The 15,000-nt window shown below is 43.0% G+C and overlaps 2 protein-coding genes across 3 annotated transcripts in view; one reads left to right on the top strand and one right to left on the bottom strand.

Annotated features, from left to right (window-relative positions):
* Positions 1 to 343: 343 nt before the first annotated feature.
* Positions 344 to 3,315, top strand: LOC123510593 (sal-like protein 3). Its single transcript, XM_045265874.1, has 3 exons — positions 344 to 1,261; positions 1,768 to 2,017; positions 2,270 to 3,315. The coding sequence occupies exons 1-3, from the start codon at positions 989 to 991 to the stop codon at positions 3,313 to 3,315; spliced, it is 1,569 nt and encodes a 522-aa protein (XP_045121809.1). The 5' UTR covers positions 344 to 988.
* Positions 3,316 to 3,480: 165 nt separating this feature from the next.
* LOC123510414 (carbohydrate sulfotransferase 4-like) overlaps positions 3,481 to 15,000 on the bottom strand; it is a 26,758-nt gene continuing 15,238 nt past the window's right edge. Inside the window, exons 2-7 of one of the 2 annotated variants that reach the window (XM_045265588.1) lie at positions 13,639 to 13,762; positions 13,126 to 13,214; positions 12,534 to 12,704; positions 11,942 to 12,046; positions 9,016 to 9,191; positions 3,481 to 8,576 (exon numbers count right to left, since the gene is read on the bottom strand). In XM_045265588.1, coding sequence (XP_045121523.1) covers positions 7,847 to 8,576; positions 9,016 to 9,191; positions 11,942 to 12,046; positions 12,534 to 12,704; positions 13,126 to 13,214; positions 13,639 to 13,762 — 1,395 coding nt within the window. In that variant the 3' untranslated portion in view covers positions 3,481 to 7,846. Of the gene's footprint in view, positions 8,577 to 9,015; positions 9,192 to 11,941; positions 12,047 to 12,533; positions 12,705 to 13,125; positions 13,218 to 13,638; positions 13,763 to 15,000 lie in introns of both variants that reach the window. The other variant, XM_045265587.1, reaches the window with a different exon arrangement.

A 15,000-nucleotide genomic window follows, 5' to 3' on the forward strand; every position in this document is an offset into this window, starting at 1 on the left:
AGGAGGAGGAGGAGGAGGTGTAATATAATTATACTGTCACTATCACCACCACCACCATTACCACCACTACTACTACCACTACTACCTTCACCACCACTTCTACCACACTAAAATATTCTCTTCACCACACCAAAACACCACCACTATCATAACCACCACCACTACCACCACCACCACCACCATCGGCCACCACCATCGGCCACCACCATCACCACCACCCCCCACAAGGAGTCAGCTGGTCACACGCGGCACGTGCCCCTCAGCTGACGGTTTCCCACGCGCGTGCAGTGACACTATATAACAGCACGCGACCCACACGCGCCACGCACTTGTACCACGCCCCTCGGCACGTGCAGGGTTCCTTACGAGGGCGAGAAGACGAGGACTAGGCAAGAACAAGGGAATTTTTGTCTCAGAACCAGAAGGGGATGAAGAGAGGACAAAGAGACAAGTGAAAAACAGAAAGGAAAACGAGAACAAGGAAATTTCAACGTCTTAGGAGGAGAATAGGACAAGAACATTGCTAAGACGAGGACAGTTACTGTAACTATGATCAGAGCAACGAGAACATATAGGAGAGTCGCATAGCACGAGAAGACGAGACTGTTACTAACGCAAGGACGAGAACAAGACGAGGACACAGTTACAACCACCAGAGAACACAAACTCCCACGAGGACAAAAAGGAAACGAAGGAAAAACAAAACGAGACTTTCATTAACTCTAACCAGAGGGCGAGGACGAGCGAGGCCAGACAACCTTCATGGCAAGGTTAAGGGCAGTGAAGAGCACCAAGCAAGACACATGAGACATTCATAAGAGATAGAAGAGATCAGAGAAGATTACGTGAAGGGGGAGCGAGTTTTTATAAACAGTGAAGAGGGAGAGAAAAAAAAATGATGTGTTAATTGACGTGGTGACTGGTTGTATATTGAGTGAGAAAATATAACAAAATAACTATCAATAAATAAAAAAACACTCGATTCTGCATGACTGTGGGAACAATGGTGGGCGAATATGGGCGTGAGTGGGCGGCTTGTCTCACCCAACCTGCCCACACGGACACCACCACTTGCCGCACCACACCTACACCCACATCCACGCCTACGCCCGCACCCTACAGGCAGGTGGTGGCGGGGGCAGATCTCCCACGGGCGGCCTCTACACGCCCATACCCAGCCCGTCTCCTCCTCCTTCAGTTGACACAAGAAAATTTCAACCCGAGACTTGCAACGTCTTCCGCCTCGCCTCTCAAACTGCAGGTATGTTTTTAGTGTGTGTGTGTGTGTGTGTGTGTGTGTGTGTGTGTGTGTGTGTGTGTGTGTGTGTGTGTGTGTGTGTGTGTGTGTGTGTGTGTGTGTGTGTGTGTGTGTGTGTGTGTGTGTGTGTGTAGTGTGTGTGTGTGTGTGTGTGTGTGTGTGTGTGTGTGTGTGTGTGTGTGTGTGTGTGTGTGTGTGTGTGTGTGTGTGTGTGTGTGTGTGTGTGTTCTTTATCTGGGTGTGTTGAGTGTTACTTGGATAATTATGGGTGTGTTAGAGTTTCTTTCCTTTATTATTTATGGGTGTGTTTGAGTGTTTTAGGTGAGTGATGAGTTCTTGTGTGTTTTAGGTGTGTTTGGATGTGTTTGTGTGTGTTGTGTTTTTTGGGGAATATCTAGCTTAATAAGTCAAACACAAACAGTAACACGGGACTACACAAACACGAACAGAAGCCCAGCAGGTGAAGAAGCAATCAACAGGTAGACTAATCAACAGGTGTCACTCCACAGGTACGAGACGGCTATTTAGAGATAGAGGACGAGAACATAGACGTGTCCTCGTGGCTTCCCTTACTCCCACTGGCGCCTGATGTGCACGCCGAGGCTGCCACGCTCACTTACACGCACCACGAGGGCGAGGCAAAGCTGAGAGTGACGCTGACGAAGGAGGTGAAGGAGGGAAGCACGCCGCATCTCTGGTTCTCGTCCGAAGTGGCAGCGATTCTTGGTCTTCCATTCCTGAACTTCTCGCATGTTAGAGGTGTGTGTGTGTGTGTGTGTGTGTGTGTGTGTGTGTGTGTGTGTGTGTGTGTGAAGTAGTGAAAGGGATGTGGTCTTGTTTTGTAAGTGTGTTATGTGGTGTTTTTGTGTTGTATTGCGTGGTTATAGGTTGTTTTATTGCCCGTGTGTTCGTGTGTGTTGAAGTGTGACGATAAATATTGTTGTTGCTGCTAATGTTACACCGTCACCCCTTTACCTCTCTAACCTCACCCTATCACTTCCTGTCCCTCAGGCGGCGCGTACACCTGTCCCCAGTGCGAGCGAGGCTTCCCAGCGCCCAACCCTCTCAAGCTGCACCTGGCTGCGCGCTGCGACACCCTGGCCCCGACTCTGCTGTGGGCCCGCCTCTCCTGCCCGCCCGCACGTCCCCTGCACAAGCCTTGGTTCTCCCCACTGCTTCTCCCTCTCGCTCCTCGCACCCCTTGTCCCGTCAGGCCCTCCTCTTCCCCTAGTGCCTCCCCTGGCGCCGCTAAGCCAGCATCGCCAGACTCCACCAGCTGCCCTAGTCTCTCCCTCGGGTCTAGTTCACCGCAGGAGGCACGCTCAGCCTTTAGAAGAGTGGGAGCAAGTGATGGTACAGTCAAGCGCACCACACTCATTTCAGAGCACGCCGGGCCGTCACGCCACATTCATACACCTCACACTCCAACAGTAAACCCACTATTGTTGCCGCAGACGCCTGATAATTCACTCTTTCTGCACCCAAGACTGCTTCTGGGTGCTCTTATTCCCTCTCACTCCCCTCACACTACCTCGCACCCTATCATGCCTACGATGCCGCTAGCAGGCGCAACACGGCCTCTGCTAGCATCAAGCAGCGTCGCGGCAGTCGACCCCTGTGCTGAGATGGAAACGCTAGTCTCTAATCTTGGCAGGAGTCGACGCGGCCACCTCTGCCTGTACTGCGGGAAGGTGTACTCCAGGAAATACGGTTTGAAGATCCACATTCGCACGCATACAGGTTACAAGCCACTCAAGTGCCGCGTGTGTCTCCGGCCATTCGGTGATCCCAGTAATCTCAACAAGCACGTGAGATTGCACGCTCAAGGGGAGACGCCTTACCGCTGCGACCACTGCGGGAAGGTATTAGTGCGCCGGAGGGACCTTGATAGACATGTCAGGTCCAGGCACCCCCAAGCAGCACCGCCCACCCGCCCACTCACTGACACGGAGACTGAAACTGACACGGAGGATGAGGAGGTGGTGGAAGTGGAAATGGAAGGAGAAGGACTAAGACGTGAAGAAATTTTACAGGAGTCTTCTACAGTAACGCAGTGACCAGAGAGAGAGAGAGAGAGAGAGAGAGAGAGAGAGAGAGAGAGAGACTTCACCAATTAACCTGTGATCAAAACATTGCCAAACTCTATTTTTTCGAATATTCTTTTCAATTTTTTCCTAAGTGCTTATCTTAATTAATCTTAAGTAAACACACAACCAGGGAAAATAAGTTACTGATTTATTAACAAAGATATTATACACGGATGAATAAACCTATGCACACACACACACACACACACACACACACACACACACACACTGAACGAAACATATTGGTAACAAGTGATACATTCTGAAACAAAAAAAGTACTATACACAAAATTCATACAGATTCCGGAACGTTGCATAATGATTCGGATAAAAGCATATGCATTAATCAATCCGAAATAAAGAGTTTACAGTGAATGGCTGAAATAAATATGAATGTATATATTTCTACGTAAAATAAAAAGTATTACTAATGAATATACACTAAGGTATTACTGACAAGAAAATATACCGGGTTGTTTTTGCTTCATTCAGCTGTAAGGATCCGAGACAAAGACAAGGATCAGATTCTTTCCTTCACACAGAAAAATTTACAAATAATGAAGAGAGATCAAAATAAAGAGGATTTAAATAATTTCTTTCAATATTCAAGTAGTTTAAGAACCAAACACAAAAAACATCATATCAAATCCTACAAATAGTATTATTTTCCGAGTAGTAATTAATAACGCTATCCAAATCAAATGAGACCAAATTTCTTTCTTTTCGCCACATAAATAGTTTCCAATCCAAAGACACACGAAATGTAACGCATCAAATTCCTTCCCTTCCAAGTCCAGAAAAGAAAAAGGAGAAAAGAAATTGACCAGCTATGCTTCAAATATAACGTGTTCGAACTTACCAGTGAACTAATCTGAACCAATTTCAACCATCTATGACCCATACCATTCTTTCATTACCGTAATAAAATAAGGCAAAAGCTTATCATCTTACCCTAATTTATACAATGAACGGAAAAAAAAAGTATATATACTTAATGTATTTAGAAATACGTCGTGTTCTGGTTCGAATCCCAGTATTCTGTAACTAAATCAACTAATTAACAGAAAATAGAACACAAACATTCACTTGATAAAACGCCTTACTCTTATATATACGTATACACTGAAACGAAGAAAAACGTAATTATGATTAAAAAATAAATAAATAAATTTACGTCCGTGGGATTCGAAGCTCCAAATATTTGCAGGAATGAACCGCGACGCAAGAGAATTTCACAAGTGGTACAATAACACTTACTTTAATCCCCTAACAGATGTTCCTCGAGCGTCTTGAGCACTTATAAACGTCCACCACTCATCAAGCATGTTAAAATGAGTTTAAACACACTGACGCAAGAATTGACTAAAACCTAAGGACAGATTCTGTATACTTGCTACCTCTACCACAAGTTGCCGGCTTCTGCTGTTCCCCAATGACGTTGAGTTGCCAGACGTGAGAATATAAAACTGGAAGCCTGGAAAATTTGTACCTACCCTTTAAAACGTGAAATAGTAACAATGGTAGCTGATTTAATGTTTGTTTGTTTGTTTTTTCAATCAACGACACAGTGAAAGTTTTTTATAAATGTTATTGGATAGTTTGTGAAATATATCAGACTTTTTGTGTGCTTTGTTGTTCAGACGTAAGATTTCAGACTGTAAGGCTGGAAAACATGTATCCTTCGAGTTGATAATAATAATAATGATGATAATATTAATAATAATAATAATAATAATAATAATAATAATAATAATAATAATAATAAAACAATCTTGAGTACTGATCGATATTCTATATATCTATCTATCTGGCCTGTAATATGATGCTTGCTATGATAATGAATGAGAGAGAACAGCATTAATGAAGATTTTATAGTAAATCATGAACCAAAATAAATGAGATGATAACCATGGATTTGATGACGTTTTGAGGTATAAAAGTACATCTATTAATACACGCTGGAACCAAGGCAAAGAAACAATAATTAAATCAAATGAGTTTCGTCACTTTCTCGACTGACTTTCTTACCATTCATTAAATCATTATACGAATAAAAAAACTTCTGTCTGTGTTTTCCTACCAGTTGTTCTTTTACCCCATTTTAGTCCGTATACACGTATCACATTTACTTATCACCAGATTCTATATTATTGAAGGACGGAACAAATAGCTTTCTCTGGCCATTTACAATTATTTGGCGCAATGGAAGAAGAGACGTGAAGGAAAATGTTAATCAACACAAACACTTAACGACTTACTCAACTAAACTTCTCATTTCTATGACCTTCACCTTATCTTCAGACATTTTACTAGTTTATGGGTCTGTACGGACGTCAAGAAACCTCACACTGAATACTGGGAATCATAAGGCACTGGTAGTCACGAGACAAGCACGCGGGAGGCTAGGGAATGTTCATAAATTGGGCTTATATAACAATGACACGGAAAAGGTTAGGAGAGAGCGTCAGAAATGGCTTTCTTTATACCTTTCCTCCCCTTCCCGGCGCCAAGCAGACATATGCTCCCGGGTTCGTTTTTTTCGTCTTTTCCCGTCTGCCGCTGTGCATTCTGCTTCCCGCAGTGCATTTGGCAAGCCCCAGTGTTTATAAACTGTGGGCAATGTGCCGGGCTGGTCTTGTCTGTTCCCTCTAAACTAGGACACTGCACTCATTATGCATTGGCTCACTCTTACGTCGCTTTTTCCTCCTCTTCTTACTCGTCTTGCACCTCCATCTTGCTTCCTTTCATTCTCTTTATTTTCCTTTCATTCTGTGCTTTCTCCTTCGTACTGTCTCACTCTTAAATTACCCTATTCTCTTCTTCCTTTCAGTGATGCATTTTTTTTTTTCTTCTTTTACTTCTCATTTAGTGTTGTTTATCTGCTTCGAACGATTCGTCTCTTGCTGTCTCACTCCTGTCTTCCCTTTCTCTTCTAAATCACACTATTCTTTTCTTCTATTCAGTGCTACATCTATATTTCTTTTCCCTTCCGTTCAGTGTTGTTTTCCTTTTCCTAACGATTTATCTTTTACTGTCTCAATCGTGTCTGTTCCTCTTCTTATTGTTCAATGCCTCTATATTCCCCCCTTTCATTCATTGTTACATTTCTTCGTACTATTTTGCTCTCATTATGTCCTCTCTGAACTAAGCCTTTACTCTCCCCTATTCTTGTCATCATGCATTCAGCCTTGCATTTCCCTCCTCTTGTTCCTCTCCCTATTAAGTAATGTATCTAAATCTTATTCTTAATCACCCTCTTCCTCCTTCCTTCCTCTCAATCACGCACTGTCTGAGAGTGCTTGGGATACTAATAGCACGTGGTGGTGTTACTGGGTGGAGCGGAGAGGCAGCCCGCCAGCTCGCCTGTCTGCCTGCCTGCCTACTTGTGTCCTTGCCTTCCTGACTGCTTATCACTCTGCCTGCTTGCTTAATTTTTTCCCCCTCTCGTTTTGTTTGTTTCTATCCTTTCCTGTCCGTTAATCTCCTTTCCTTTTGCCTTCCTGTTTTTCCGTCTATTTTTCTGACTCTCCCTGACCACTTGCTTCCGTCTCTTATCTCCATGCTAGTCTCCCTTCCTGCCTGTCTCTATGCTCCTCTGTCCGTCTGTCCTCCCTCCCTCCCTGTTTATTCTGGCGCCACACAAACATATACAAACGTGCAGAAGCATCCAATATTCATTAACTTTAACATATATGAGCTTGGAGGAATGAACTATAGCCTAAGAATAATTAGTCCCATTTTTCACAGCCTGGGTTCACAGCTCCCTGCGGCCAAAGCTCAGGGGACTGTTACTATTGCACTTGGTCATTCTTTTGTCCCTTAGAGCCCACCAGGGGACGGTGTCACATGATCGCACGGTATTCAGAAACTATCGAACTTTGAGTGTACGATATGAAAGAATGAACGAAATTTATGGGTAATACGTATGTGATACGAATGGATACAAATTTTATGATATTTTATGTTGTTTTTTCGTTCATTCGTCTCATATTTTACGATCGTGCATGAGTGAAAAGCTATCGGACTTTGTGTGTACGATATTCGAAACGAAAAATGAACGAACTTTATGTGAAAAACATGTATGGCATTATTCTAGACGAGTGCATAGTATATATGATGTGTTTCGTTCATTCGTTCCCATACTTTACCACTGCGCTTGATTAAAAACTATAGAACCTTTATGTACGGTATTTAAAAAAGTAAAATAATGGGTGCCACGTACAGTAGTAAATATATACCTTGTGCTTTCGTTCATTCGTGCATCACAATCGTACGTGACACAACAAACTATCGAACTCTGTGCGCGACATCAGGAACTCAACATAAACGAAGATGAGAGAAAATACACTCTGACAACGCTATACAAACAAACATGGTGTGTATTTTCGTGCGTTCCTTATCTTTGCTTTCTGAGAAGTCCACACCATCATTAACTCTGCAACCAAAAACAACACCGCTAATTTTACCCCTGATGTGATGATTCCATCTAATTTGGCGGACATCATGGCGCGGAAGGAAGCACAAGCGGCCCGAGAATCTTATCCACGGTCACATTTTTCGTCGAATCAATAGTGAGGTACCCAAACTTTGCCATGACAGAACCACACGCCTTCTGCACCTCATTCAGTTTATCGGGCTTGAGTTTCGACGCCCAGTACGTGACACGTTTCTTCGACTCTCTAGAAGTACTCCAGGGTTTGTCATAGTTCTTGGTGGTGTGGGAGGCTAAAAACTCCTCCATATGCGGATCGAAGTCCAAGGTTAAGTGAGAGAGGAGTTCCCGCGTCTTATTCACTGGGTTGAGAGACATATCCTCATATCTCAACAAGTAGAATCTCTCTGGAAAGTCTCGATGTAACTCCGCGGCGGTTTTAAGGTCCTCGTCCATATCGCTGCAGAGAAGACTCGGATCATTGCAGTCGGCTGTCTTGCACCACTTCACTGTATCAGTCCTTGAGTTAATAACGCCGCGTGGATCACGAACTAAGTACACCACACGGACGTTTAACTCTGGGTCTTGCAGGAGAGGGCGGACGAATCGAAGGCGTAGGCGTACCAACTTCATGGTTCGCCAGGGGAAGAGATGGCACGCCTGGGAGAGGAAGGAGTCGTTGAAGCAGAGAGCGTCGCCCCAGTCTTCAGAATTACACACCTTCCATACTAGCTTGTTCCGCGTCAGCAGCTCCCGTACCTCGTGTGCTGACCGAAGATACTCGTCCTGCCCCTCGTACCTGTGGATAATGTGGTGGTTTTAGTAGTAGTGGTCGTGGCATTAGTAAATGGTTGGAACGTCAATAGAAGTAGTAGTAGTAGTAGTAGTAGTAGTAGTAGTAGTAGTAGTAGTAGTAGTAGTAGTAGTAGTGATCGTGGTAGTAGAGATGGTCATCAGAAGTAGTAGTGGTAGTATAGATAGTAGTGGTAGTAGTAGTAATGATTGTAGTGTGGTAGTTGTGGTTTAGTAGTAGTAATAGCAGAAGAAAAAAACCACATTGCTATAGAAGAAAATATAAAAACAAACCAACTCTAGCAAACTACCGAGAGAAAAAAAACAACCACAACGCAACACGAGCCACCACCACCGACAACAATCACAACACCACCACCAAAACACAACACACCTCTGACTTACAATCAACCAAACAATCAATCCTTCACGCCCTACACACTCACTTGCAGGACATAAGCTCGTGGATGACCCGCTGTGCCTTCAAGGAATCCTGCCCGGTGCGAATCTGTCTCAAGCCGAAGAACGTGAGAGGTTCGTACTGGTTGAAGACAGCAGGGTGAGAATTCAACAGCTCCTCCATGAACGTTGAGCCAGACCGCCATGTAGTCACGATCACCACCTGGGAAGACAAGGAGGAATACAAAGGAATACAAAGGAAAGCCAAACAGCAACATACCTGTTGGTCCTTTCGAGGCTGTTTGGTAACTACTTCTAACTGGCTACAGATAAGAGAGACAGGACAGTACAGGAGAAGGCTCCTCCCCACCCACCACTCCCTCCAGCTTTCGCTGGCATGGAAAATAGCTTGGAAAAGTACCATGCAGTATGGAAAAACTGACATGGAATTTTCACAGGAAAGGATGAAAGGAGATTCTATTATTCACCCTACGGTGAACTCTACATATCTATCTATAAGAAAGTTACACAAAATAATTGACATACTAATATCATGTTTAATTATTCAGACAAGGAGGAGGAGGAGGAGGAGGAGGAGGAGGAGGAGGAGGAGGAGGAGGAGGAGGAGGAGGAGGAGGAGGAATAACAAGAAGAACAAGAACAAAAAAAAAAAGAGGAGGAAGAGGAGGAGGAGGAAGAGGAAGAGGAAGAGGAGGAGGAAGAAGAAGAAGAAGAAGAAGAAGAGGAAGAGGAGGAGGAGGAAGAGGAAGAGGAAGAGGAGGAGAGGAGGAGGAGGAGGAGGAGGAGGAGGAGGAGGAGGAGGAGGATGGGGATGGGGATGACGAAGGGAGGAGGAGGAGAATACAAAGGAATACAAAGGAAGACAAACAGCAACAGACCCTTAGGTCCTTACTAGGCTGTTTGTGAAGACTATCTACTAACTACCAGTGGTAGAGATAGGACAGCAAAGCAGAAGGCTCCTTCCCACCCACCCCTCCCTCCAGCCGAGGCTGGCAGGAAATAAAGGCGAAACCATGTGATATTAAAAAATCACATGGAATTTTAGTAGAGAGTGAAAAGGAAATGTGTAATCTACGTCTGACTTCTTGTGTTTGTGGGGGAAAGTGTTAACGCTTGGTAAATGTCATGTTGTGTGTGCATTGTGTACGTGGATGCACAATGCGTATGTCGAATGGGTGGTGCGGCAGCCTTGCCTGGCGCTTTCTAGGAGGCAGCAGTCAATCAGGCCCCAGCTCCGTTCAATCCACTGAGATAGCATACTTTCCCTGTAGGGACGCCGTACGCTGATAACCCCTTGCAACATTGATCCCTGGTACTTAGTTCCCGATGATGATCAATGGTTGACAAGGCCCTCTCCAAACACAGCCCGTCACAGGTCGAGAGTAGTAGTAGTGACCGTTCACTCTGGGCTATCTGTGCGTGTATGCAGTGTAGTGTAGTATGTATGTAAACACAGTGTGGAGTCAAAAAGGTGGTGCGGCAGCCTTGCCTGGCGCTTTCAAGAGAGGCAGCAGTCAATCAGGCCCCAGCTCCGTACAACCACTGTAAAGTGCACTTCCCTTTAAAGGGCGCCGCACACTGTATGGTTACCCCTGCAGCGGTGACCCTGGTACCTTAAATCCCGATGATGGTCACCTACTGTCAGGGCTCTTGACTATCCACAGCCCTTCACAGATCGAGAGTAAAAGTAGTGACCGTTCACTCCGGGCTATCTGTGTCATGTATGGAGGGTGAGAGTAATTTAAACTAACGGGCAATTTAAACCACGATCAGAGGCCCGGGAGATAAAAGAAAAAGCGCAAGTTATTCGGAAATGAATAGCGACAACCGGGGATTAGATTCAAAGTATTTATCGAGGCGAACTTTGAACGTTTCGATAGTACCTGAGTTGACAACATTTGATGGCAGACCATTCCATATATTAACTATGCGATTAAAGAAAAAGTGTTTGGCTTCATTTGTTACAAAGCGCTTACCAACAATTTTAAAACCATTGCTTCTGGTGACATTTGACTGGTCGACTGATACGTATTTTTGAATATTCATATTTGCAAACCCATTAAAAATTTTGAAAAGCATGATAAGGTCGCCTCTTACTCTCCGTTTCTCAAGAGAAAATAAATTTAATTCCTTTAGGCGTTCCTCGTAGGATTTGTTCCGCAGCCTTGGGATCATTTTTGTTAATCTGCGTTGTATTTTTTTCTAATTTTTCGATATCTTTTTTGTAATACGGTGACCAAAACTGAACATTGTATTCGAGATGTGGACGGCCGAGTGAGTTATATAATGTTAATATTATTTTTTCAGACTTGTAAGTGAAAGATAGTCCAATGAAACCAACTAATTTATTCGCAGTTTTGACGACTTCAGGAGGAGGAGGAGGAGGAGGAGAAGGAGTTATATCTTTATTAGTGCTTATAGAAGGTCAAAAAAATAAAGGAGAAATGGTTGTGTTGTTATTACCACTTCTACAGAATCCTAGACTATGTGAGAACCTTTTCAAAATTCAGCTCTTTCTTGAAACAGTCCTTTTTCAAGCATTTCTTCGTTTTCCAGTATTCTTATTCCAAAACCTTATTTAGTTCTCACTTTAAAAAGATACAAGACACATTACTTCTCTAACATCTCTCAATTCCCACCTTTTTCAATTATTTATCCTTTAGTCTTATTTTGAAACCTTATTTAGTTCTCTCTTATCGATAATAACAGACACACTAATTCACACCTAACATTTTTCAATTCCTATCTTTTTCAGTCACTTTCTCCTTTAGTATTATTTCCAAACCTCACTGAAATACCTCTTTCATACAAATAGACATAAGAAACATCAATTCAAACCTAACATCTTTCAATTCACACCTTTTTTCAATCATTTCTCTTCTTTACTCTTATTTCTAAACCTCATTCTGCTCACTTTCATACCAATACACATCTCTTTTTACCGCCACTCACCTGCAGGGGCTCAGGACGCGGCGTGTCAGACAAAGGAAGAGCGTGATGCGCAGCCGCCATGAGCTCAACGAAGCCATGGGCACTCACCTCCTCTAGCAACGTCATCTGTAGAAGTAGTGGTGGTGGAGGTGATGGTAGTGGTAATGGTGGTAAAGAAATGAAGAAGAAAAAGAGTGGTGGTAGTGGTAGTAGTAGAAGTCGTAGTAGTAGTAGTAGTAGTAGTAGGAGTAGCAGTAGTAGTAGTAGTGGTAGTGGTAGTGGTAGTGGTAGTAGTAAGAAAATAAGAAAAGCAAAAGTAGAAATAAAGAAAAGAAAAAAAGGAGATAATGTAGTAGTATCCGTAAATTTATAATGCTAAAAAGGAAAAATGTACGACCACAGCATTCAGTTAGGTCAGAGAATCAAATGTTAAAAGGAAAGACTTAACTGTAATGAAGAAAAAAGCATAAAAATCTAGTCCCAGTTTTTCGCATTTCAAAATTATCAACATATTCAAACCACCTCTCTCTCTCTCTCTCTCTCTCTCTCTCTCTCTCTCTCTCTCTCTCTCTCTCTCTCTCTCTCTCTCTCTCTCTCTCTCTCTCTCTCTCACCTTCAGCGACTGCAGAGCTTCTTCCATTCTGAGCTTCTGTGCCGCCGCTGGGTTCCATGTGGAGTCGTACAGCTTTACCGCCTTCTGCAGGTCACGTGTCTTGAGCTGAGCCAAGGTTTCCAACAGGCGCGTTCGTGTGCCATCCGCCTGCTGTTCTTGCTGCGTCTTGATCTGTGTTGGTGGGTGGTGGTGGTGGTAGTGCAGGGGTAGTAGTAGTAGTAGTAGTAGTAGTAGTAGTAGTAGTAGTAGTATGGGAGAAGGGAAGAAGGGTGAGAAACATGGTATAAATAAAAAAAAAAAAAAAAAGAGTAAGAGGAAGAGGATAGGCAGGAAGTGGAGGACGAAGAAAAAAAAAGAGGAAAGATTATCTGTCAATCAACATACCTACTTATCTATCCTTCCATCCATCCATACATCCATCTATCTATCTATCTATCTGTACACCAGGACGGCAGCCCGGGAAAGGGCCAAGACAAAGCACACACACACACACACACACACACACACACACACACACACACACACACACACACACACACACACACACACTTCTTTGTCTTTCCTTCTTACTCTCACATACGAGTATACTCACGTTGAAGGCTTTGTTGACCGTCACATCCTCCACCCCTGCTAACACGCCTCTTGTGCCTCCGTCATCTGATTCTACTGGCGCCGCTGTCCCTGCTGAGAAAGGAAATAGAATAAGCCCTCTACTACTACTACTGCTACTACTACTACTACTACTACTACTACTACTACTAATAATAATAATAATAATAATAATAATAATAATAATAATAATAGGTAATAACAATAATAACAATAATGTGGAATGGTGGTGAAGGGATACACGGACTGTGGATGAGTACTTTATTCCTGACTAGTTTCCCTGATATAGCTTCTTCAGAATAATAATAATAATAATAATAATAATAATAATAATAATAATAATAATAATAATAATAATAATAATAATAATAATAATAATAATAATAATAATAATGACGATTATGTAACCTACTGAAGAAGGAAAATAAAAAAATCTCTTCTCTTTCCTCTTTTTCTTCCTCTTCCTCCTACTACTACTATTACTGCTGATACTTACCTAGCCTGCTGTAACTAGTGATGAGTTGGGCGGCCAGCAGGACACTACACAGCAGGAAAAGCAGCAAAAATCGCCTCCATTTGCTCCCTAAGAAAGCCAACCTAGCTTGTTGTATCCTTCGCTTCTGAGGACAAAGAGAGGAGGGAATGAAAACTTCGCAGGTGAAAGAAGTAAGGGTTGAGGGATTACTTGGTATCAGTTACTGGTGTTTTAAGTGTTTGTTGAATGAGTGTGTGTTTTATCTAGACTTTTTATGGTTTCTGAAATTTGATAGGGAGGTTTAGAGAGAAGGTAAAGGAAAACTGACATAAAAATAGTGATGGTTTTAAAATATCATGTAGGAAGTGACTAGTAACTGGTTCCGAACAGAGTGAAACAAAACACAGAGCGATGGATGACTATAGAAAAGGAGTAAGAAGACAATGTACAAATAGTGAGAGATGAATAGAACAGACTGAAGCACGTACTGTGAAACACTTCCCTCATTAACACAGTTTTCAAAGTGGTCCACAAATAGAAAGTTAGATGACTCAGAAGGGAAATGGAGGAGACGCGGTTCGCAAATACTGTTAGATGACTGGAACAGATTCAGATAAGTATTCTTAAATGTCTTGGTCTCTCAATAACACGATTTCACACCGGACAGAAAGACATGACCAGAACAGACTCAGTGACGTTGTATAAGTGAGATAATAATAATAGACAGAAGCCACAGAGTCCGTGAGAAATCTACACAGAGCTATTACTATGTTTACACCTCTGACACTGGGACACGTATTGGCAGCCGGGCATTAGCACTGAGTGGAACTGAATGGCACCACAAGCACCGTTAATTATAGTTCCCATGGTAGGCACTGCTCATAATTGGCACTTGGCACTATATCATCAATGCATTGGCACTCACTATGAACTTGCTAACACACGACACACCTTTACTCATTAGTATTGGCACGGTCTCTCTCTCTCTCTCTCTCTCTCTCTCTCTCTCTCTCTCTCTCTCTCTCTCTCTCTCTTCCAACTGTATTTCCTATGGGACTAAAACTGGCACTTTGTATTCAGTCAACTTAATCTTGGCACTGAATTGGCGCCCTGAGTATGCACTTGAATACATACGTCTACTCTCTCAGTCATGTCTATTGGCACTGGCTCTCTCTCTCTCTCTCTCTCTCTCTCTCTCTCTCTCTCTCTCTCTCTCTCTCTCTCTCTCTCTCTCTCTCTCAAGAAGAAGAAGAAGAAGAAGAAGAAGAAGAAGAAGAAGAAGAAGAAGAAGAAGAAGAAGAAGAAGAAGAAGAAGAAGAAGAAGAAGAAGAAGAAGAAGAAGAAGAAGAAGAAGAAGAAGAAGAAGAAGAAGAAGAAGAAGAA

This window comes from Portunus trituberculatus, chromosome 29 (assembly GCF_017591435.1).
Source record: "Portunus trituberculatus isolate SZX2019 chromosome 29, ASM1759143v1, whole genome shotgun sequence".
Lineage (NCBI taxonomy): Eukaryota > Metazoa > Arthropoda > Malacostraca > Decapoda > Portunidae > Portunus > Portunus trituberculatus.

What these genes read in the sequence shown, in the direction of transcription:
- LOC123510593 (XM_045265874.1), top strand. Translation starts at nt 989, where the DNA reads ATGACTGTGGGAACAATGGTGGGCGAATATGGGCGTGAGTGGGCGGCT. An exon ending in CCTCGCCTCTCAAACTGCAG is followed by an intron (nt 1,262 to 1,767) that starts GTATGTTTTTAG and finishes GTCACTCCACAG; the next exon opens with GTACGAGACGGCTATTTAGA. An exon ending in GAACTTCTCGCATGTTAGAG is followed by an intron (nt 2,018 to 2,269) that starts GTGTGTGTGTGT and finishes CCTGTCCCTCAG; the next exon opens with GCGGCGCGTACACCTGTCCC.